General features: G+C 50.3%; 1 protein-coding gene across 1 annotated transcript; it reads right to left on the bottom strand.

Moving 5' to 3' along the window:
- Positions 1–4,318: 4,318 nt before the first annotated feature.
- Positions 4,319–19,533, bottom strand: LOC116914800 (annexin A8). Its single transcript, XM_032919251.1, has 12 exons — positions 19,427–19,533; positions 15,680–15,770; positions 14,574–14,668; positions 13,363–13,476; positions 12,662–12,752; positions 11,831–11,910; positions 11,360–11,419; positions 10,811–10,904; positions 10,484–10,579; positions 8,884–8,942; positions 7,539–7,661; positions 4,319–5,207 (listed from the first exon to the last, which is right to left on the bottom strand). Exons 1-12 carry the CDS (start codon positions 19,445–19,447, stop codon positions 5,148–5,150), a joined length of 984 nt encoding a protein of 327 aa, XP_032775142.1. The 5' UTR covers positions 19,448–19,533; the 3' UTR covers positions 4,319–5,147.
- Positions 19,534–21,315: the final 1,782 nt, after the last annotated feature.

The raw sequence follows: 21,315 nt of genomic DNA, 5'->3' as shown, positions 1-21,315 counted from the left end.
CTAATCCATTTAGCCTTTCTTCTGGTCAAAGGAAGCCACTAGAGGGCACTGTGACAGCAGGTTTCCAGGCCAGCAGGCTGTGGCTTTGCTCAGACTTGTAGCTAGTTAGCAGCAGGCCCTTGCTGGCTGTGGACAAAGCGAGACTTGAGGGGTTATTTCAGTCACATCAGAAGACAGGGGGAGGGTGACCTCAGTGTTTGCAAGGGGCCCTCTCCTTGTTCTCTTAGGACCAACTTATGGTAGAGGATAGGAAAACGTTCAGGATGAGAAGATTAGTGGCCAGGAGCCAAAGACCGTAGAGCCAAGAGGAACTGTGGGAGGTGACAATTCACTATAGACAAGTAATTCGTTCCAGCAGCAAGGAATTCTGGGAGCAGAGGAGGTACTGAATTTTGGAGAGGAAGATGTGGCTGGAAAGTCAGGGCCCTAGGGAGTATTGAAGGGTCTAGGCAGACTGAGTGGGCTGTGTCCATACAATACTGAGTATCAGAGACCCCAGGCATTCGGGACTGAGAGACACTGACAGGAGCCACAACATATCACACAGATGGGCAAGTCCTAAAACCAAATTGGTGGTCTCGGTATTCCATCAGATGGTAGCTTAGGGCCAGGCCCAGAGCCAGAAATGGTCTGGCAGAGAGGAAAGGGCAAACACAGCCTATTGAAGTATCGGACAGGGCCCACTTTGACCTCACATCATGAAGAAGCCATGAAAGTGCCTGGAGCCTCAGGCTTAGTCTTGGGGTTCACAGATGAATTGCAGATACTTAGGGTCTTGGTAGGAGCATGGCTGTCAGGGCCTGCTCTTCACTAAGGGGACAGAAGTGCACAGGGTTGGGGCACCATAACACATTCTAAACACTTTCTATGATGACAGGGATTAAGACCAGCCCCCTGTGTAATTGACTTGGGTCCTCAAAGTGTTAGGCTGCATGTACGGCTGTTCTGCTGCAGGGTTGCCGTAAACGTTGCCCATATCTCTCCCAAGCCAGCATGAAGGTACTGTCTTGAGTATCCTTGCAAGGGTACCCCAACATCTACGAGGACGCTCTATGCTTCTCAGCCCACAGCGGCTTGAACCTCTGCTAACTTGCTTCTGACACCTCTGTCTTTATCGTTGACTCTCATCTCTCTGGGCTCTAACACATCATTCCTTTAGCCACGGACAAACACCCTTCTGCTGTTTGCATTCCCTTTTCCCGGAATGGAATGTTCTTTCCTGCCCTGTCTACCTGACAAGTACTGAGTCAGCCTTTAGTTGTTCAAACTCCATCTTGACACTTTACCTGACCAGCCTCAACCTGGAACCACGTACAGGTAACCACAGTTTGGGTAACATTGAACTGCTGACCACACAGTCATTTCGCCTCTGTATTTATTGCCAAGATGATCCTGATACTACCCAAGTGTTCAACGTCCAGGAAGACGATCCTTCTGTGGCTAAAGAATAAATACCAGATAGGCCAAGCCCAACACTCCAGCCTTACACGTTCCACAGCATGACGCCAGGGCCAAGCTCTTGCTCTGGTCGCTGCCCTTGTGCCTCCCCTGACTGGTGTGTGGTGCAGTCTTCTCAATCAGTTCCAACAGTGGCAGACTCAGAAATGGTCTGTGGTCAAATGAGTCTTCCCTTAGATCTGCCTCTGAACTACTGCTTACGAGGGTTGGCTAAGGACCCACAGAGATACCTCAGAATCCGAGACCTTAAAAATTGTCCCCCCCTTTTAAATGCCAGTGAATGTTCTGTCCTCTAATTCTTTACCCTTACTGACCTTTCTTTAGAGACCACTCACCGAGGGCCAAATGTAAGTTAGACATAGTTGGCTTTGAGTCTGAACTACCCTCGAAGGCTCGAGTGCTGAAAGGCTGGTCCTAAACTGGTAGTGCATTTTGGGAGATTCTTAAAAGTTTAGGAGATGGGGTGGATCTGGAGGACGTAGGTCACAGGGAAAGGGTTCTTTGGTGAGATCTGGACCCTTCTTCTCTCACTCTGCTTGCTCCGATGCTGAACTCTGACATCATGCTTCTGTCACTATGAAAGAAGCCCAAGTTCATGTGGACCAAATAGCTGCAGACTCAACCCTTTGAAACACATCTTTCTTGTTTTAAAGTTGCTTGTGTCATGTATTTGGTCATAGCAAATAGAAAGTAACTAATTCAGATACATTCAAAAAAATGAATAGGGCAAAGTTCTTACCTGCACAGCACTCAGTTTTTCTGAGAAGGAAGTGGTAGAACAGCGATACTGTGTATCACGGCGGCCATAGTTGTCTGCTGTGGTTTGCTTAGGCAGAGAAAAATTCCTAAAAGGTTCATGGAAGCCCTCAGAAGCTCTTACAGGAAGAAAACTATGATTCATATCACCGCCATAGAACGAATCGGGGCTCAGTTTCCTGGAACTCGCTCAGCCCTTGTCTGTCGGCTCATGTTGCAAAAGAAGGAAATGAATTATCTCCAAGGGAGTCACACACCTTGATAGGAGGTTAGAGCCTCTGAGATGAGTTATGTCTCTGACAAAGCTAAGGAGCAAGAGAACCAGGACAAACCCTTCTCAGTACAGAGTCCTGGCTACACCAGAAACAGAGAGTAACCATGGGCACAGAGTAACAGGACCTGGCAACAACTAAAATTATAAAACTCTCTTCAGGCTTGCATGATGGAGGAAGAGACCTCACATGTATTCAACTTAGTTCTGTGGTGATAAAGGGGACCTGGAATCAAGGGTCAGAGGAGCTACAGAGGCAAAGGGAAATCTGACCAAAGCCACCAAACAGGATTCTTGCTAAAGACAGGCCAGAGTGAGCGGATGGTGCCAGGGTGATGCTGGGAGAGAGGGAGGCTTTCTGCTGTAGCTGGAATTGGAGAAGAAGTACGTGGATGGGCCTCGGAGGAGATACAGGAGGCTGACTGTGGACTTCCCTTCTCCTCATGGGCACTGGTCCATGAGCACGGGAGGAGCAGAAGCTGTAAGCAGGGTTTGTACAGCCGAGATGCCTGAAGGATTTCTGGAGGCAGTTTCAGGGAGACAGCTTTGCTTCATGCTTTAGAGGTGGGGTGAAGGGTTTGGGGGGTGATGGGTGGAAGAACTGTTTGGCCATGACACAGTACCTACTGGTCGTCTGGTGGGAAGGGCTGAGCGGGACTTACGTGCTGAACCACGCAGCACTTGCAGGGAACTTAGAGCAGGGTCATCCTCTAGATAAGGTCAGGCGTCTGCTCAGTGACATTCTCCAGGTAAGGTCAGTGTCGAGGAGGAAGCCCTGGTGGGGGAGTCCTCCATTTTGTGCCAAGCTCGGACAGCTATCTGGACATGGTGGACTGCTACCTTAGTAGCAGGGTCTTCCAACAGACTTTGGCTTAGTTGGAAAGGGACTCTACAGATACAGTGACAGGAAAGAGACGGGAACATCCAAGAAACAAATAAATCTCATCTTTGGATACTTCCAAGTGTATCCTACATATCCCAACTTCAGCAAGCGTCACCCCCGGATGCATGAATACCATAGAAGACAGAAAAAATTCAGGTTGCTATTGGACCAGCTAACTTTAAGGTCCCATCTATTCCTGAAATATTAGAATTTGGGTCCCAAACTAGGAGGGGGATGGAAATAATCATTATTTAGAAGCTCTGACCCCAGGGCAATATTGGCACATGTCACTCCAAGCATCCCCTTAGGGAAATGCCCACAGGTTTGCTCCCTAAAAACTCTGTTCTGCTAAGAACCCATGGACCAAGCTGGGGCATTGGTTCTGGGGCAGCTCACTGTGCAAGCATGAGGACTTGAGTTGGGATCCCCAGCACCCACATAAGATCTGGGCATGGAGTTCTATGTCCCTCTCCTCATCACTGAGGAATGGGGACAAACATGTCCAAGGCGCTCACCTGTCGGTAAGCCTCAGGGAAATAAACATTCACTGAGAGACGCTGCCTTGAAAATTAGGGTGGAGAGGCAGGTGTAGTGGCTCACCCCCTTAATCCCAGCAGTCAAATCTCTGCTCTTCACAGCTAGTTGCAGGGCAACCAGGGCTACACGGAGGAACCATGACTCAGAAAAACAAAGTAAGACAACAAAATTAAGGTTGAGAAGAAATAGAAGAAGATGTCAACCTCTGACCTCAGTCAATAAACATGTCCTCCACCCCAGGGCATACACAACTTCCCAGGGCACACCCCCGAGTGCACACCCCCGAGTGCACCCCTCCTAGTGCATAAATACCTACTAGTGCACACACACACACACACACACACACACACACACACACACCAGTGCCCATACCCCAGTGCACACACATGTAGCCCCCATAAATCCACAGACACTTTTTTTTTGAAAGTACAAATGTTTATGATTCTGAAAGCCCAATGAATATTAGGAAGAGTTCTGTCATGTTCTTCAGGCTTGGAGACCACGATCGGAGGTTAGGATTCATGCTCAGGGTTGGGCGGCTTCCTAGTCTGCAAGCTTCGGCATGGAGGGAACGAACATCTGATTTGGCCAATGGCTGGACAAGCCTGACGCTCTCAGGCCATGGTGTACTTGGGTCAGGACAGGGATTTGTAATCCAATCTAATTCTTGCTATTAGGATGGCGTAAGAATCTTCCTCCACCTACAGCCTAACAATTTGTTAAATGAGTGTCACAGACATCCCACTTGGCACAGCTCCGTGACCCTTTCTCAGTTCCCACGGCTGTGTTCTCTCATAGCCGTGCTCTCCCACATGCTCACTGGCTGCCTGATAATGACGCTTATCAGCTAAGACAACTGCTAGGAATCCATGGTTGGTTCCTCCTCCAAAGACCCTAATTCAGTGGATGACTCAGAGCCAAGGCAGAGTGTGACCTGTACCCAGGAGCTTTTGTGCAGGGAAGGAATGGCCCACAGGTTCCTGCAAGCTTCTTCATGTTGTTTCTGTTTGCTCAGAGGTAATGCTAGGGTGGGCATTAGAAATGACTCAGGGGAGAGGTGGAAGGGAAACCCAGGCTGGTCTCACCTTCTGGGTCAGAAGCATTGGATGAGAAGCATCAGAAACCGGGAGACAGAAGATTAAAAGCCACATGAGGTGTCCCCCACCCCCACCCATGGGGTCAGGGCTGAAGCCGCAGGGGCTGTGCTGACCCTTCTTGCCCTTGTTTGATCTTTTGACATTTTCAGAGGTCAGTGCCCACAAGGTTCAGCAGGGCAGTCTTGTAGTAACCGCTGGTGTCCCCCTGGAGGAAGGAGGCACAAGGGAGGTTAGAAGGGGGTTTGTGATGTTGGCCTCTCTCTTCTGTTTCCGTTACTAGGGGTTGTGTTCCTTGGGTGGGGTCTGACCCTTCAAGGGTTTCTATGCCACAGTTCTGTGTGATGCCTCATTCTTTCCTCCTCGTTTCAGACTATCCTTTTGATTCTATTTTGAATTCTCTGTCCAGCTCGATGGAGGATGGTTGTGGAAAATGAGTCATTGACACCAATCCACTCTTAAGCCCTTAGACAAGGAAGGCTTGTGGGTGGTTTCCTTATGCAGTCCACTGCCCCAGGGTCCTTCCTCATGCATCTCCCAGGGCCCGGGAGCACAGAACCATTCATTTATTCAACTCTATCTATCTATCTATCTATCTATCTATCTATCTATCTATCTATCTATCTATCTATCTATCTATCTATCTATTCATCACCAGCTACTGCACTTCAGGGAGCCAAGGCTGACAGTAAGGAGCCCAGAGTCACATCTAGACATAGAGCAGGGGGCAGTCTGGACCATGCAGGTCTGGACCATAGCTCTGTCAGCATACACAGGCTCTCCTTTCACCTCTGTGAGACGTGTTCTCTCATCTATAAAATGCTATTGTGATGAGGTCAACCTTGAGGGTGACCTAGGGGCAGCCCAGACTGGTTTGTGCCAAGTTGGTTGTGAAATCTAAAACACAACAAACAATTCCAACTCCTCTATCTTACTGCCTGGCTCCCTGATGCCACCCACCCTGCCTGAACATTTTTTTTTTTTTTGTAGCTTTCTGTGTGATTTTTTTTCATCTTTATTAACTTGAGTATTTCTTATTTACATTTTGATTGTTATTCCCTTTCCCGGTTTCCGGGCCAACATCTCCCAACCCCTACCCCTCCCCTTCTCTATGGGTGTTCCCCTCCCTATCCTCCCCCCATTACCGCCCTCCCTGCAACAATCACGTTCACTGGGGGTTCAGTCTTAGCAGGACCCAGGGCTTCCCCTTCCACTGGTGCTCTTACTAGGATATTCATTGCTACCTATGAGGTTGGAGTCCAGGGTCAGTCCATGCATAGTCTTTAGGTAGTGGCTTAGTCCCTGAGAGCTCTGGTTGCTTGGCATTGTTGTTCATATGGGGTCTCAAGCCCCTTCAAGCTCTTCCAGTCCTTTCTCTGATTCCTTCAACGGGGTTCCTGTTCTCAGTTCAGTGGTTTGCTGCTGGCATTCGCCTACGTATTTGCTGTATTCTGGCTGTGTCTCTCAGGAGAGATCTACATCTGGTTCCTGTCGGACTGCGCTTCTTTGCTTCATCCATCTTATCTAGTTTGGTGGCTGTATATGTATGGGCCACATATGGGGCACTGCCTGAACTTTCTTAAAGGCATGTTTTAAAGATACATAGTCGTCCCTCAGTGCCTATGGGAGAATGGTTCCAAGGCCCTACCGATAGGACACGCTGTTGGTCTGGGATATATCCTATGTACGGCCTCTTAGACTTTAAACAATTGTTAGATTGTTTATAATATTTAATGTAATGCAGATAACAAGTAAATACTCATACCATATTATTCAGGGAATAAATGAGTGTGTGTGTGTGTGTGTGTGTGTGTGTGTGTGTGTGTGTGTGTGTTTATTACAGATGCATTTTTCCCCTGAATGTTTTTGGTCTTTGGTTGTCTGAACCAGCAAATGCAGAGGCCCATTGTAAACGCTGAGTTGCCTGTCTAATGTAGTCAACAATCCACTCTGGTGGAAGATCTAGCCTCTTGGCTGACTAGCTAAGGGATATTCTTGCTCTGATTTGACTTCTGGCAAAAAAAAAATTGCTAATAAAATGAAATTTTAGGCAAGCTGTTTGTCTCAGTCCTAGCAGGGTTCCATCCCTCTGCACTTAATACCCTGGGACTTTCATTAATTGGAATGTAGGTAGGCATTCTGAATGTCCATTTACAATGGAGCCTAAAATTTCCCTACTTGCACTACTTAGATCTAGGATGGAAAGGCAGCCGTGATTTCTATGATACGACTTTCTCTCTTTGTCCCTTCAGAAATGGTTCCTTTTGTAAGGCACTGGTGTATTCCACGGTTCAAATGCAAAGCCATTTTCTGGGACAAGGGCAACCCTCTGTGCTTCATTAGTCTCCGCTGCTCCCCTGACACACCCATAGTTACACATCTCTCCTTCCTGGTCTCTGTATGTGCCATTTGCTAACTGGCGTAAGTGTGAGAGGCCCACTGGGAAGAGGTGGTCCCCGGTGACCTCAGTCATAGCCTCTTACATCCCAGGAATGTCTGCGCCCGCCGCCGGCCGTAAAGTTGGGACCCCGTGTCTTACCATGATCATGCTGCTGAGAGTCTTGCCGTACATCTTCTGAAACTGACTCTTGATAAGGTTTAAGTCAATCTCACTCCTGGAAACAATGTTCCTGATCAGTGTCCCATCGCGTGTCCCTGCTCCCTGGATAAGACAGCAGCAGTCAGCCATCTTGCTTCACATTGTCTATCTCTGTAAGGATGGACCAACCTGTAGGGCTTCTGATTCAGTGTGGAACACACCAAAAGGGGGACTTTGGTGACACAGTTTTTATTTTTAATTTTATTCTTTGGTGGCACTAGGATTGAACCCAAGGACTTGTGTACACTAGGCAAGTGCTCTAGAATGGAGTTTGCCCGTGACAAAGAGCTCCTCTTTCTCAGTCTCCTCATTCACTGGCTGTGCCTTTTCCTATTAGAAGCCCAATGCCTTGAGTTGCGGTGTGCATTTGATTTACTGCATCAGACTCTAGTCATGAAACACTCACTGCTCCAGGAAGGCTTCTCCCTTGAGCAGCATCTCCATAATGTTACTCAGGTGGCCATTTCACAAGCAGGATCTTCCAGCTTTCTGTCAGCCCTGCCTGGTCTCGAGTCAGATAGAGCTTCATGACCGAGGAAATAGCTCCCTCTCTCCTTCATGGGGCAGATGTGTCCAGCGGCCTTCGGGTTCATGGTATGACTCTCACTTGGATGGTGCCAGCATCATGTACTAGAGAAGCTGGCCACTAACATTAGTCCCCGAGAATTACTTTAAATGCCTTTCTTCAGTTTAGTTCCAGATACAAACAATTCTACTTGGCAAGAGCAATGTGACCATCTTTTTCTGAGGCCAGGGCAGCCTTGTAGGCAACAGGAAATCCAAAGTTAGCACCTGATCGTGGGTAGGAAAATTGATATGCCAAATGTGACATCCCCAGAGTCTGTCCATGTCAAGGGGGTTGGGGGTCCAGCCATGCCTACCTATTGTTCTCGATGAGGAGGTATAGTGTAATAAAATGCACAAGTGGAGAGGTCCAAGATCAATGCATGGGTTTAACAAAAGTAGGGGTGTGACCTTGCACAAGCCTTGGTCTCATCACATTCAGATGGCAATGGTGATATGGGCAACACAGAGTGGATGTCAAGGTTTCATGAGCCTGCAATAAACACCTGTCAATGCCCCTGCTCAAATGTACCTTCAGGGGGTGTGGCTTCCCTTCCCTAGGCTTAGTTTGTCCTCTAAAGAAAGCAAATCTTCCGGACACATGAGAGATTAGACCAAGAAAGACCCCAGTGTTCAGACAGCAGGGCCTCTGAGTATCCCTGTCGTACATCTGACATTGTATGGGGCTGACTACGAAGGAGGCAGCAGCCGGGACAGTTACCTTCATGGCGTAGTAGAGTCTCTCTGCAAAGTAGCTGTGGACGTTCCGGGTGCATTTCACTGGCAAACAGGAAAACTCTATTAGTAGTGGGAGGGAGTAGGCGACATGGAATACACTTGTGTTTGTTTACGTGTTCCTGTGGGTGTCAAGGGTTAGCATTGTGTAAGGGTTGGCATGTTTCTTTGTGTGGCTTCAAAATGAAGGGTTTGTGTGAGGCAGACAGGGCGGGGCATGGAGCACAGCCTGGGGGAATGGGCATAACTCCAAAAGTCCAAAAGGGTCAGGGAAAAGGGTGAGATGTGAAATGCATTGGGCACCTGTGGGGCTCATCTGATGTCACCAAGTCGGGTCTGCTAGAGGACGTCTGTAAGCTGTCACAAGCAGGAAGCATCTCTGTTAATAATTTGGTTACTCAGCTGCACATAGGTTACCACAGAACGGTGGGTATGGGTCTCAGAGTACCCTGTGAGTGGGAACCAATGTTTTGAATTTTCACGTAACAAAAGAAGCTTAGTTTTGAGGACTAAGGCACCAGGAATTCTGGTCTGGAGCGTGGCCCCAAATTTTCTTCTCCATGGATGTATCTTTCATGGACTGTGTCGGGAGATGGTATTTTGACCTAAGGCTGCCAGTGTGGGCTTTGTGGGAGGTAGGAATGTGTGTAAAGTCTGTCTTGATACTGAATGACTTTGCTACTCAACCTTCTGACACACCTGGGACACGAGGGTGACAGAAGCTTTAAGAAGGAAATAAAGAGGAACTGCCCATCAGAGTGGGGTCCTGCCTGCCTTTGCTGCATTATTGTTTAGGGTCGAGGGCTAGAATTCTAGGTGACAACAGAGGATGTATCTAGCTCTTGCAACATAGAATAAACTTTACCACAGTCATCAAAGTTGGCCTGGAACCCTGAGATGTTGTAGCTACTAGAGACATAGGGATAGAGGGGGAAGGCCTTGGCTACTGGCCTCCACAAAGAGGCAAGCCTGGGGTAGAGGTCAGTGCCTGGCCTTGAAGCCTATGTAATGTGGTATAGGGGTAGTCCTTCTGCATGGATCAGGTCTCTGCTCGACCATGACTCCTCCCATATGGTTTCAGCTTTCGACCTGAGATGTGCTATGAACAGGATTCAGTCTTCTGTTACAGGAAAAGTGTTCTATGTTCTTCCTGTTTGGGACTCAAATCGCACACTTTCATTTCTTCAGATAGCAACTAAGGTGGGGGCTTGGTACCTGGATAAGGCCCAGAAAGGTGGCTTTGAGCAGGTCTACAGGGGCAGAAGTGGAATGCTCTCTGAGTAGTATCTGGGGGTAGACCTGGGCCCTGGGCCTGTAGTCATTGAGGCAACACTCGCGTGTACACAGACACTCACACACAAACACACACTCATGCCACATGGGGGATTGAATAGACAGCACAAAGAATATTTCCTGGCAGGCGACACCAAGACATTTGAGGTGTTGTTGGCCCAGAGATATAGACTGAAATGTGTGGGTTTAGAGCGTTGGGAGTGGGGGACGCTCTTTGAACAGAGATCCAGTCATTTGCTATCACTTTGGTGGGCTGTGGATGCAAATGTGCGGAGAGCCAGACCCCTTCTTACCCACAGTGAGCATGGCCTCCTCCAGTGAACCATGGGTCTCACTCTTGATGCTATCCTCAATGCTCTTGTTGGCAATCTTTTCATATTCCTCGAACACTACGGCGAGAAGGAGCCACGTAAGGGACACACAGATTACATACCCCACCTGATTGCTATACGAGCACATCTCTGCCTCCGTCTTGGCACAGGGGGAAGAGGCAAGGTCTCCGTGGCTCTCTTCCCAAGTCTAAGCCACATAAGACTACACATCGGACCTTCCACGCAAAGGAAGAGGCCACGTGGCCAGGGCAGTCACACACCCCTGAGTCTCCTATCTCTGCCCCGTACCTCTCATCAGATGAGTGGCACTGCGTGTACACAGGATGGTGATGAACTTCATCTCATCAGTCCCCAGAATCTTCTCACCCGCTGCATATAGGTCCTAGAATCGGGACATGAGGAGGTGGAGGCGAGGGAGAATTCTAGCACCGCAGAGCTGGGGCTGCAAGTCAGCGTCCATCCACTTGGACAGCCCAACATGGCGGCTCACTGTCCTGAGCCCCTGTTCCTCCAATAGTGTTGGCTTAAGACTCTCTGTCCTGGGCCATCAGCTACTTTAGAAAATTCTCCTTCCCCCACTGTCTCTGGGAGCACTGAGTAACAGGCACTCTACCCATAGGTACACAGAGGTGGGCACGTGAGCGAACTCTTCCTGACAACCTTAGCTCCTCCCTTCCCAGCTTCTCCATTTTCTTTTCTTCTGCTGAGTTTCCCAGATATCCTGCTTTCCTCCTTAGTCACCCCATGGTGGAGCCTGGAGAGTCCGGTCTATATTAAAGAAAGCTCTCCTTGGCAAAGGGGATCAGAAAGCTCAGAGCTCAGGTGGTCCAGTTTTACCTGTGCATCTTGAAGGGCCAGTCCTGGGTCCACAAAACCACTCACATCATCTCTGCAGCCCTAGGATCAGAGAGAATCACTCTGTAAGGCAGGCCAGGATGCAGAACACTGGGCCGAGGGGACAGTGGGGCTCAGAGGGCAGGTAGGGAAAGACTTCTTGTTCATGAGACTTGCAAGCCAGTCTTCCTCGCCAAGCCTCCCTGTTGGCATTTATACCATGAGAGTACATGAGCTACTTCATTGGAATGGTAGATTCAGTGAGCCAAGCTAGTGAGCATAGCCTGGCATGGGGCCACTCAAAGGCTAAGGAAAGAGAGGCATGAGGCACTTGGGGAGGACCCTTCCATATGCTGAGACACAGACAGTGCCCCCAGGCTACTGGGTTTCCCCATAGCCCAGAGTCATGACTATGCTGGGATGGATCTTTTTGTATCTCTAAGCCACAGAGTCCTGGAGCCCTGGTTGTGTTACCTGCAGAAGACACACCAGAATCCGCTCCAGATAGCCACTCGTGTCTCCTTGGATGTCTTCTTCCAGGGTAGATCCGTAGTCTGCAGGAAGACAGAACCAGAGGGAATGGACCATGAGTGACCCGGGGCTTGTTGGGGTCACTCTCCTCCTCCAGATCTGCTTCTCACTCTTCTTCCCATGGGAGGACACAGTCTTGGCAAGAAGGTGTACACACCATTTAGATGTCCAAATGGCAGAGATCTAGGTAATCACTCAGATGTTGACATAAATGTGAAACCGAGCTAGAGGGAGAAATAGACCAGGCCAGAAAGCCAGACCAGAGACTGCAGATTGAGACCATTTTATTGCCAGGTTGAGCAAATCTAGAGCCTTTAGACTCCCCTGGCTAGAAGCACAACATGGAGGACTGGCTGGCCTTTGCTTGCCTGGCAAGCTATGCATTGTACGGGAGAGCTGGCCAGTGGGGCTCCCTTAGCGTAATGAGGACCTAGCAGATGACCCTCTCTAGTGCTCTGGGTCAACGCATGTACAACCAACAAGTATTCTCCTGTCCACGGCTGCCTCTGTTCTACAGCACTGCCACAGCATTTAGGACATGATCTCAGCTGGGCATACATCTCTCTCCCCATACCTGAGTCACGCTCAATCACTGTTGGCACAGGACTTGGCACACATGGGCACTTGTTGGACTCATCTCAAAAGACCTTCCAAAGGAGCTTTTCCACTCTGGCTGAGTTCCCTTGAGAACTGCCTGACTCCTCTTCCCTATCGGGCTGCCAAGATGTAGGTCATTCCTAGGTTTCCACCCCACCATCTTTGCAGCCCCCTTACCTTCCTCATAGGCCTTCATTATCTCTCTCAGCTGGTTCTTGGTCCGAGAAGCCAGGATCTCAATGATGACTCCTTCTTTGGTTCCTAAGCCCTGGGGGACAGAAACCTCTATGTTCTGGAATGCTCTGCCCTTGGTCTCCTGCTCTGCCTGCACTGTCTTCTCAGAAACCTTGGTCACTGCCTCTTCTGCCTTCTTCTGTTGGAGGGTGATATTGAATCCCCACCATTGTTTCTTGGGACAGCTGCTGGGGGGAAGCTACCTCAGCTCTCCTTCTTCAGCTGGGTAGTCTCACTTGGGTGGTTCCACTTTCCTACCGGTAAGAACAATCATGTGCCAATGAGGCAACCCCATCCTGAAGGTGGCCTCAGAGGTCGCAGCGGTAAAATGCCTGGCATAGATTGCACTGAGTATCCCTTCACTGGAAATGCTTGTGGCATCTGGGTCTCCAGTACCACGGAACCTGTGAAAGTGACAGGAGTGGGTGAAGCAAAGGACCACCAGGGGACAGTACTTGGACTGCAGAGATGAGCTTCTGATTCTCCTGCACTCCTCCAGCACAACCCTATTCTATGAAGTACTGATCTAGACCTTCACTGTGACTGGGCAGCCCCACTGCTGGGTGGCTGTTGGAGCAGGCTGCAAGCTCATTAGGTCGGGTGGGGCCTGGGAGGGCATTCTAGTTTATGACAAAGTGGGGTACCTTCATAGCGTCGTGCAGCTCCTTGGCCTCATATCTGTATGGCGGGTACATGAGGGCCACGATGAGTCTCTCAAATTTGCCACTCAGCTCTGACTTTAGGGTCTCAGTGAGGTCCTAAGATGGGCGAAAAGAGAGGTTGAGATGACTTCTCTCCTAAGCCCACTGGAGTGCAGGCAGCAGGTGAGGTCTGGCCTGGGGACTCTTCCTTCCTTTCCACAAGGACTCTGTCTGTCACACTTGTTGGTGTGGTGACACAGATGTGTGACAGCTCAGCACACAGTCCAATACTGGGCACATTCTAAACTCGAGAAAACAGGATTGCCACCGCTTTCAGGACTGCAAGATGAGAGGGTGACAGCATCATGCTTACCGTATTAAGTGGTTTAGTGAGGAGAGGAAAAGAGGGGAGAGGGGAGAGAGGGGGAAGGGAGAGAAGGGAAGAAAGATCCCAAGAGTCTGTCTCACACTTGTTTCTTCCTAAGGGCACACATGTCTACAAGAAGCCACTAGGGCACACCCAGCTGATTGGTATAGGCTGTCAGACCTGTCACTTGAGGGCTCTGGGACCTTAGGAAATTACTTTCTGATGTTGAACACAAAGGATAGTGTGTAGCTTGGAGGGGGAGGGGAAAGGAGTTACATGTGGTCTCACTTGGGGACCCTTAAACTCCATCATTGATGTTTTTCTGTTAAATCTGCGAGCAGAGGGGAGAGACTCCAGGCACCCATATGTCTACACACAAACTTCTGGCATTCGGGGTGTGCCTCCGAATTCCTGGTTCTGTGCTAGGTAAGCGCTGTGAGCAGTCAGAGTGCCCCTAGGGTATCCAGAGGCAGGAGAGGAACATGCAAGTAACTGGAGAAGCGTGTGCATGCGCTGTGGAGCAGAAGGGGGCCAGGCATGCATTACCAGGGAGCAGGGACGAGGGAGGTCAGTTCAGGCTGTGGGACAGACCAAGCAGAGAGAGCTTTGAGTCCTGAGGGATAACCAAGACTGCAGTGAGAGAGAACAGGGAAGAAATGGGGCTAGACCACACAAGGCCAGTGCCAGGCTAGGGCTTGGGAGCTATAAATGGGTCTTCCAGAAAAACCAGAACAGCCAGGGAAACTTGACCACAGATGAATGGAAGGATTGTTTTAATGCGATGTCCCCTGTGCACACGTTTCCATCCTAGGAGGAAAGCCCAGGCTTCGTCACCCACCCTGCTTACCTTTCCAAACTGAGCCTTGAAGGACTTGGCAATCTGCTGCCTCTGCACATTGCTCCTCTTGGTGAGCACGTCTATGATGGCCTGCTCGTTGGTTCCTGCAGGGGTGTACAGTGTGAGAAACCCCTCTACCTCTGAGGGCATCAGAAAAGACTGCAGAGGGGACACCTGATGAGCTGCAAAGGCCCAGTTTCCATGACGTAAACAAGACATCCAGAAAGCTCGCCTCGTGGTTCCCCATCTCTGACTTATACAGTGTTGGGTGTGGCTCAGGCTTAACTTCATAGCATAGCAACCGAGGGCAGGGGGCTTTGGACACCAGCTGCCGGCCTTTGAGGCATGCCCAAGGGAGATATCTTAAACCTTTCCCTTGTGTTGGTCACATTGGAGGAATATCACAGAATGATCCAGACCTTTGGGTCTGAGATTCTGCTCACAGGTCGTGGACAAAAAGGTTCATCTCCTGCAGCCTGTGTTTGCTCATATTGGAAATGGGGGATAATAGTAAAGTTTTCACAGGAAGCAGTGGGTGTGAGGATGCAGTCCAGCCCCCTCTGGGAACAGCAGTGCTCCTTAGTATCTCTACTCACTGGGCAGAGCCAACTGAGAGGTGACTCCTACCTGGAGTGAGACCAAATCCTAGCATAAACCAGACCTTTCCCACTCACAGTCATGTGACATGCTGGAAGCAGTTGGCTGTCTGGTCAGCTAGCATGGGGCGGAGGACAAACTGCAGGATCCAGGTAGCCTAAAGCCCTGGCCTCAGTGCCACACCTCAACTCCCATCCCATGCCCACAGCAGGGCCGGTGCCAATCCATCTTCTGATGGTTGGGAAGTGTACGCCTATGCTGTGAGGCAGAAGGGAACTAGCAAGTCCAGAGTCCTGGCAGCCATTCAACAAGTGAGAAATCTCAGACTGATGGCCTTCCCGGTCATTGTCACTTAGAAAGGGACAGCCACCCACCTCAGAGCCAGTGTGATGCTGTAAGTAACCAAGTCACTCAGAGTAAAACAGGGGCACCATCTATGCCTGACTGTCCCTGGCATCCACTTTCTGAGGATGTGAACATGTGAGGCCCTGATGGCAAGGCCTTGGTTAATAACTCACCAATTCCCTTCATGGCTTTGTAGAGGGTCTCTGCATCAGGGTCTGGGTTGAAATGAGAACTACCCTTCACACTGACGCCCTCTTGTTCAACCTGCAAGGCAAACAGGCCTGCTCATCATGGAAAATACAGGAAAGGTAGGGGGACCTCCTGGCTTACCATGCAATCCACCCTGTTAGGCTAAGGAATTCCTTGGCCTCTGAGACCAGATGGAGCCTTGCAGACCAATGGCTTTCTAATAGACTAGTGCAGCTGGGACCAGAGCTTGTAAAATGAAACTACCTGTTGGCTGAGAGCAGACAGCAGAGTGCTCTCTTCAGCACTGTGTACAGCAGGATGGGTGGAAATGAATTTGTCAGGAATGGCTGTGTCTAGAAATGGCATCTGGACATGGTTTTCTGCTTGTGAGGAAGACTTTAAACCTATTCTGGCCTTCCCTGTGGTGGTGTGGGTATTTCAGAGGTCCAGGGGACAAACTGAGCATCTCCAAATCTCAGGTGGTTTGCAAGACCATGGGATCATATTGGGCAGAGGGTCGAGTTTAGAAAGACCTGCAGCATGTTCTATGGATTATGGAATAAACGTGACAATCAGAGTACTCAGACCCTTGTCTTACAAGCCTCCAATCCAGGGCACGTGCAAGGGCCAATTATATGTGTGTTCTGCATAAATTATCAGATGCTTAAGATGCAGGACCCTTTTTTTGTGTATGTTTTAGGTGGGGAAGAGTGGAGTGAATTGGGGATAGGAATTGAATAAGGGAGACCTGGGTCCTTCAAATGGAAAGTTTAGTCAAACCCACTCTGGTCGTTCACTCACCTATTCACACAGCTCTTCCGTTGTTCCCCATCTACCCGCCTGCTTTCAACCGTTTGAATTCTCCACCCAAGCTACACACCCATCTGCCTGCCCGTCCCCTTCATGCCTGTTTCCTTCTTCTTTCCTTCCCTCTCCTTCCCCCATTCCCTTCCTTTTCTCTCAGTTTCCCTTCAAGTATCCTCCACATATCTTTCCTTTTCTCCCTACATTGATTATCTATCCATTCTTCCACTCAAGCCTCAGGTTAGATCCTGAACAATACAGAACAGGTCGCCACCGATGGTCTAGCCTTAAGGGTCCTGCTTCTGAGAAAGGAACAAGACATCTTTCTGTATCCTTTGGTTGATTTTCACAGGACTAGGACTAGAGCTTCCCGTCCCATTTATTGCACAATGTTTTATAATAGGAACTGTTAGAAGTAATTCCTGGGGAAAGCTTCTTCAGTGGGCCAGATGCTGCCCCACTGTACACACACACACACACACACACACACACACACACACACACACACACACACACACACACACACGTTCCTTGCTTCTGAGGTCACGTGCTGCTACTACTAGAGGACTATTTGAGCATTCCGTGCAAAGCGCATCAAACACGTTGCTGAGCTTGTCACCTTCTCCAGCAGTTGTATTAGGTGCTGATGCTCCATTCACAGGCTAGGAGCCTGGGCTTGGTGGCATAGCCTGGGCTTGGTGGCATAGCCTGGGCTTGGTGGCATAGCCTGGGTTTGGTGGCACAGCCTGGGCTTGGTGGCACAGCTAGTCATCTGGGACTTCAGCCACAGCCTGACTCAGAACCTAAACGCTGTCTACCTCCTCCACTCTACAGATGATTCACACTTTCCCAGACTCTGGGTTTATTGGGATGTTTCACTGCAGACAGCCTTGCCCATAGACATGTGGGTCTTCTGGGGGTGTGGGGTAGGGAGCACTTTAGTTCTCCCTTCCTAGCTTCGCTGCCTGGTCCAAATTGGCCGCAGAAATCTAGTCATTGAGGAGTGTCTCCCCTACCATTCAGGAACCCGTACTTGCGAGGAGCTCCAGGGGTGGCTCAGATAGCACCACATTGAGAAGCCTGTCTCTCTTCCCTTGTAAGGTTCTATAGAAAGAGAGCAACGTTCTGGGTGCCGAAGATGGGATAGTGCCCAGAGTGGAGATTAGGAGGTGTCCATTCCAGACCCGTACGTCAGCCTCAGACTTCTGATGGAGCTACCCTGAGGCTGGCGAGTCAAGACAGACACGTTCCCAAGTCAAAGGAAGTTCAGGCAGTCCTGGATGCTATGAATCGAACACCTTCTGTCGTGGACATGCAGGAACTGGCATACATGATCCTTCACTGGCTACCTTTTCAGGAGGACCACAGAGGGAGAAGCTGTTTTGAAGACAGGTACTCTCTGTCGCTCTTCTTCCCTCTCCAGTCCTGTACCCAATCCGGCTTTGTGCTCGGGGGACATTTGTTTCTCAGTGGCAGCCTGGATAGACAGAGGCTTTGCTGCCCAGAATCAGCTCTCCCAAGGGTCAACGATCCTGGACGACTGAGTGTGTCTGGACTCGGGCTACCCAGACCTAAGCACTTAACAGTGTGGCAACTGGGGTGCCTGTCTAGTGTACTCGCGTCGAGCTTCCTCCCTTGTGTGTAAAGCCACCCGTCTTACAGACTTGCCGTGAGGCCCCAGGGACACAAATGAGAGGTGCCTGTAGGAGTGTCCCTATACGGAAGGTTCTGAGAGTATCAGCATCGTCTTGCCAATCTAATCAGGTCCCCAAGAGGATGGCCCTTATCCCTGTCCTATGGAGTGCAGGGCCTAGAATCGGGATATTTTGGCCAGCACCTGACTTTAGGACCCGCCCAGCTCCCTGCTGTGAGCACCTGCACAAGCTGTCCTGCCAGCAGCCGCTGTGAAACTGTACACGGCCACCACTCTGGCTGCTTTCCCTGAGGGTCAGGATGATAGATAGCTCATCTCTCCCTGACTTATAGTCCGTCACATCTGTCCAGAGTCCCCGGGGCGTCTTCCCTATGGCTTCTCTCTGGGTGATGTCACAGCAACAAACATTTTCCTGAAGCTAGATCAATTTGAATCTTCTGTTTTCAAGGAGCCCGGGGGCTACTGCAGAGACCTTGGGCTTTCTCTTGTCTAAGTCGTCCAAGGGACCTGAGCGAGCTACCTGGTGTCCCAGAACCTCAGCTTTCACTCTGAAAGCGCCCCAGCTCGAGACGAGGAAGGTGCCCAGCATGTGTTTGCGCTCCGTGCTCTACTGGTACAAGTCTATTCCCTTCCGCACTCGGAGCTGTTGGTATTGCTGGGCTCCTTCAGTGGCTATGTGTTCCCCCAGAGTATTCTCTAGTGTAGAGGAAGCTCCCTATGGCTCAAAAGTCGAACTTCAACCCTCTAGTCTGTTATTCCAGTCCCTTGAGACCCCTTCCATCCTGGCTCCTTCTCCAGATCTCGATCCGACCTGCTTAGAACATTGAAATGCTCAGAGTTATCTTTTTCCCAAAACCAACCTCCTAGGCTCTCAAACACCTTTCACATACCTGTGCAAGGAGCGGCCTGCTGGAGTCCCTGCAAGCTGGAGTCCCTGCAAGCTGGAGTCCCTGCAAGCACAGACTCACACACCGCACACATCTACAGACGCACGTAAGTGGCTCCTTCCCTATAGAAATCTCCCTCTGGGCTCTAGAATCTTTTAGCTTTCTCTTTGCATTAAAAAAAAAAATTAAACGTTTTTGTTCTGTTTTATTTTCAACTGTCTTACTTTTCAAACCTTAACTTTTCTAAGCATGGGCAGGTTTTATTTTCCCTCCCAGCTTCCTCACCCCGACTTGACCTAGCAGGTTCCGCCCTGCCCCCACCAAATCCCGGACCCAACAAGTAGTAGAGAACCGGCTCCCCATCTCCTCAGGTCATTCCAACTCACCCAGGCTTTCCACCAGGCCATCCTGTATGCCTCACCGATGCTTTTCCCAGAGAGACGAAGAAACACTCGGTGGCCTCTACTCAGTGACTGGACACATCCACTCCCGGCTAGTAGGTGTGGTTGTGTACACAGGTCCAGCCCCACCCAGCGTTCCCTCCCTGCCACCCCAGGCTTCACTTGGCTCTGGGCCCCTCCTGTGACTCCCAGGCCCCACCCAGGCACTGCCCGGGCCTGCCCTGAGGATCACACCACTAGCTGCAAATGTTTGGGCTGTGGCTGTCACACGGCTTGGAAACTCTGAGGTAGAGTTTGAAAGTAAGCACGGCTGTGGCTTCTTACAGGTTGGCTAGACCTCAGTCACACAAAGAAAGAGCCCGCCACACAGCCCTTCTGCTTACTGTCATCTTTAATTAGAGGAGGAATGAGGTCAGCAAAGGACATGGGAGTAGCCACCCCCCCCCATTCACTGTGCCTCAGTCTCTCTTTAACCACCTTGGAACACTGGCCCTTAGGTCACCGTCACAGTCCCGGGAGGCATGTATGAGTTCCCTGTGCTAGAGGGAAACGTTCCAGCCACCTAGATAATTTGCTTAAATGACGGTTGTGATAACAGAGTGACTGTCTACCAACTCTCATGGGGTGAGAGGCTACTGTCTCCCATGAGGTGGGTGGGGTAGGGGATGCTAGTTGCCAAGGGGCAGGGGGACTATTCCCAACTAGCTTCCAAGAATTTGGGAATTTCCTACTCTTCTCCGAATGTCCCTCGGCACAGCACCTCTTACATTACCTTTAACTGAGGTAGCTCCTAGCTACCTTTCAGTGTGAGGCTATTGCCTCTGGGAGCACCACCCAGTTCCAGGAAGGCTCCTATCGCTCTCAGCCCTCATGAAAACAGTTCCTCGGTGACTTTCCAAATCCAAGGAAACCTTGCGGAATGTTTCTTTTTTTCTTTCTGAAGGGACAGGTTTTAATGTCCCAGTCTTCAGGCCCAGCTAGTCCTGACAGCCCTCCTTCATCTGGGCCTTCTGTACTGGCTGACTCATTGTCCTCATGCACCAATTCCATGTCCAGTTCCAACTGGTCCTTGTAGAGGCCTTCAGTACAAGGCCAGAGCAAACTGGCAGCCAATTCTGCCCACACACCAGTGCCAGGACCTGCAAGCCACAGTTGCCTGGGTCCCTGGCAGTCCACATAGGAGGTCCGCCCCACACCATGCACAGGCCACCCAGCAAGGAGAAGCCACAGGCAGCTTCCCAGTCCATGTCACTCTGCATGAAGGAGGTGACCCCAGTGCCTGATGCCAGAAGTCCGTTTCAGGACGAGGAGAGGAGCTAAACGCCCTCGTGATCCAGCTCAGAGTGCTGTGGGACCACTGAGGTCACAGGATGGCCTTTAAAGAATAGTTCCATGATGTGAAATGTTCAAAGTTCCCACCCCTGGCTACAGTGTTCTTTGTTCTCCCAACAGAGCTGTCATTTCTCTTTCTTGTGGCATGGGCAGGGATGGGTAGGGATGGATCAGGGCTGGCAAGCAAAGAGGAGGAAGGTAGCCTGGGAAGCAGCCGCTGGGAGGACTGGAGAGTCATTGAGCAGCAGTGCTGTGAAAAGGAAGGAGGCCCAGTGGCCTCTGCACACAGTGGTGAGGGCACATTCCAGGCCTCTGGAAGCTTGGGGTCCCCGCATTTCTAGGTTGGCGTATACCCATGCTTGTTTGTACTGAGACGTTTCCATACAGCGACAGGTATGTGAGTTTCTAGAGCCAGTGATTCTGGAACCAGAAGGCTCCAGCCCAAGACTGGCAGTACAGGTGACTGAGATGGGTCTCCTGAAGGAGCAGCAGTGTTGAGGGTCCTTGGACAACCCAGGAAAAGTGCCAGCTTCCGTAGGGAT

Source organism: Rattus rattus, chromosome 13 (genome assembly GCF_011064425.1).
Source record: "Rattus rattus isolate New Zealand chromosome 13, Rrattus_CSIRO_v1, whole genome shotgun sequence".
NCBI classification, from domain to species: Eukaryota; Metazoa; Chordata; class Mammalia; order Rodentia; family Muridae; genus Rattus; species Rattus rattus.
The sequence above is the reverse complement of the archived record's forward strand: the minus strand, read 5'-3'. Positions and strand labels throughout refer to the sequence as shown.

Bases quoted from the DNA above. Each gene is read 5' to 3' on its own strand.
- LOC116914800 (XM_032919251.1), bottom strand. From the start codon at position 19,447: ATGGCCTGGTGGAAAGCCTGG. The intron at 10,580-10,810 runs GTACGGGGCAGA...TTCTCGCCGTAG, and splicing joins TGCCACTCATCTGATGAGAG to TGTTCGAGGAATATGAAAAG. The intron at 7,662-8,883 runs GTAACTGTCCCG...TGTCTTATCCAG, and splicing joins GACTCTACTACGCCATGAAG to GGAGCAGGGACACGCGATGG.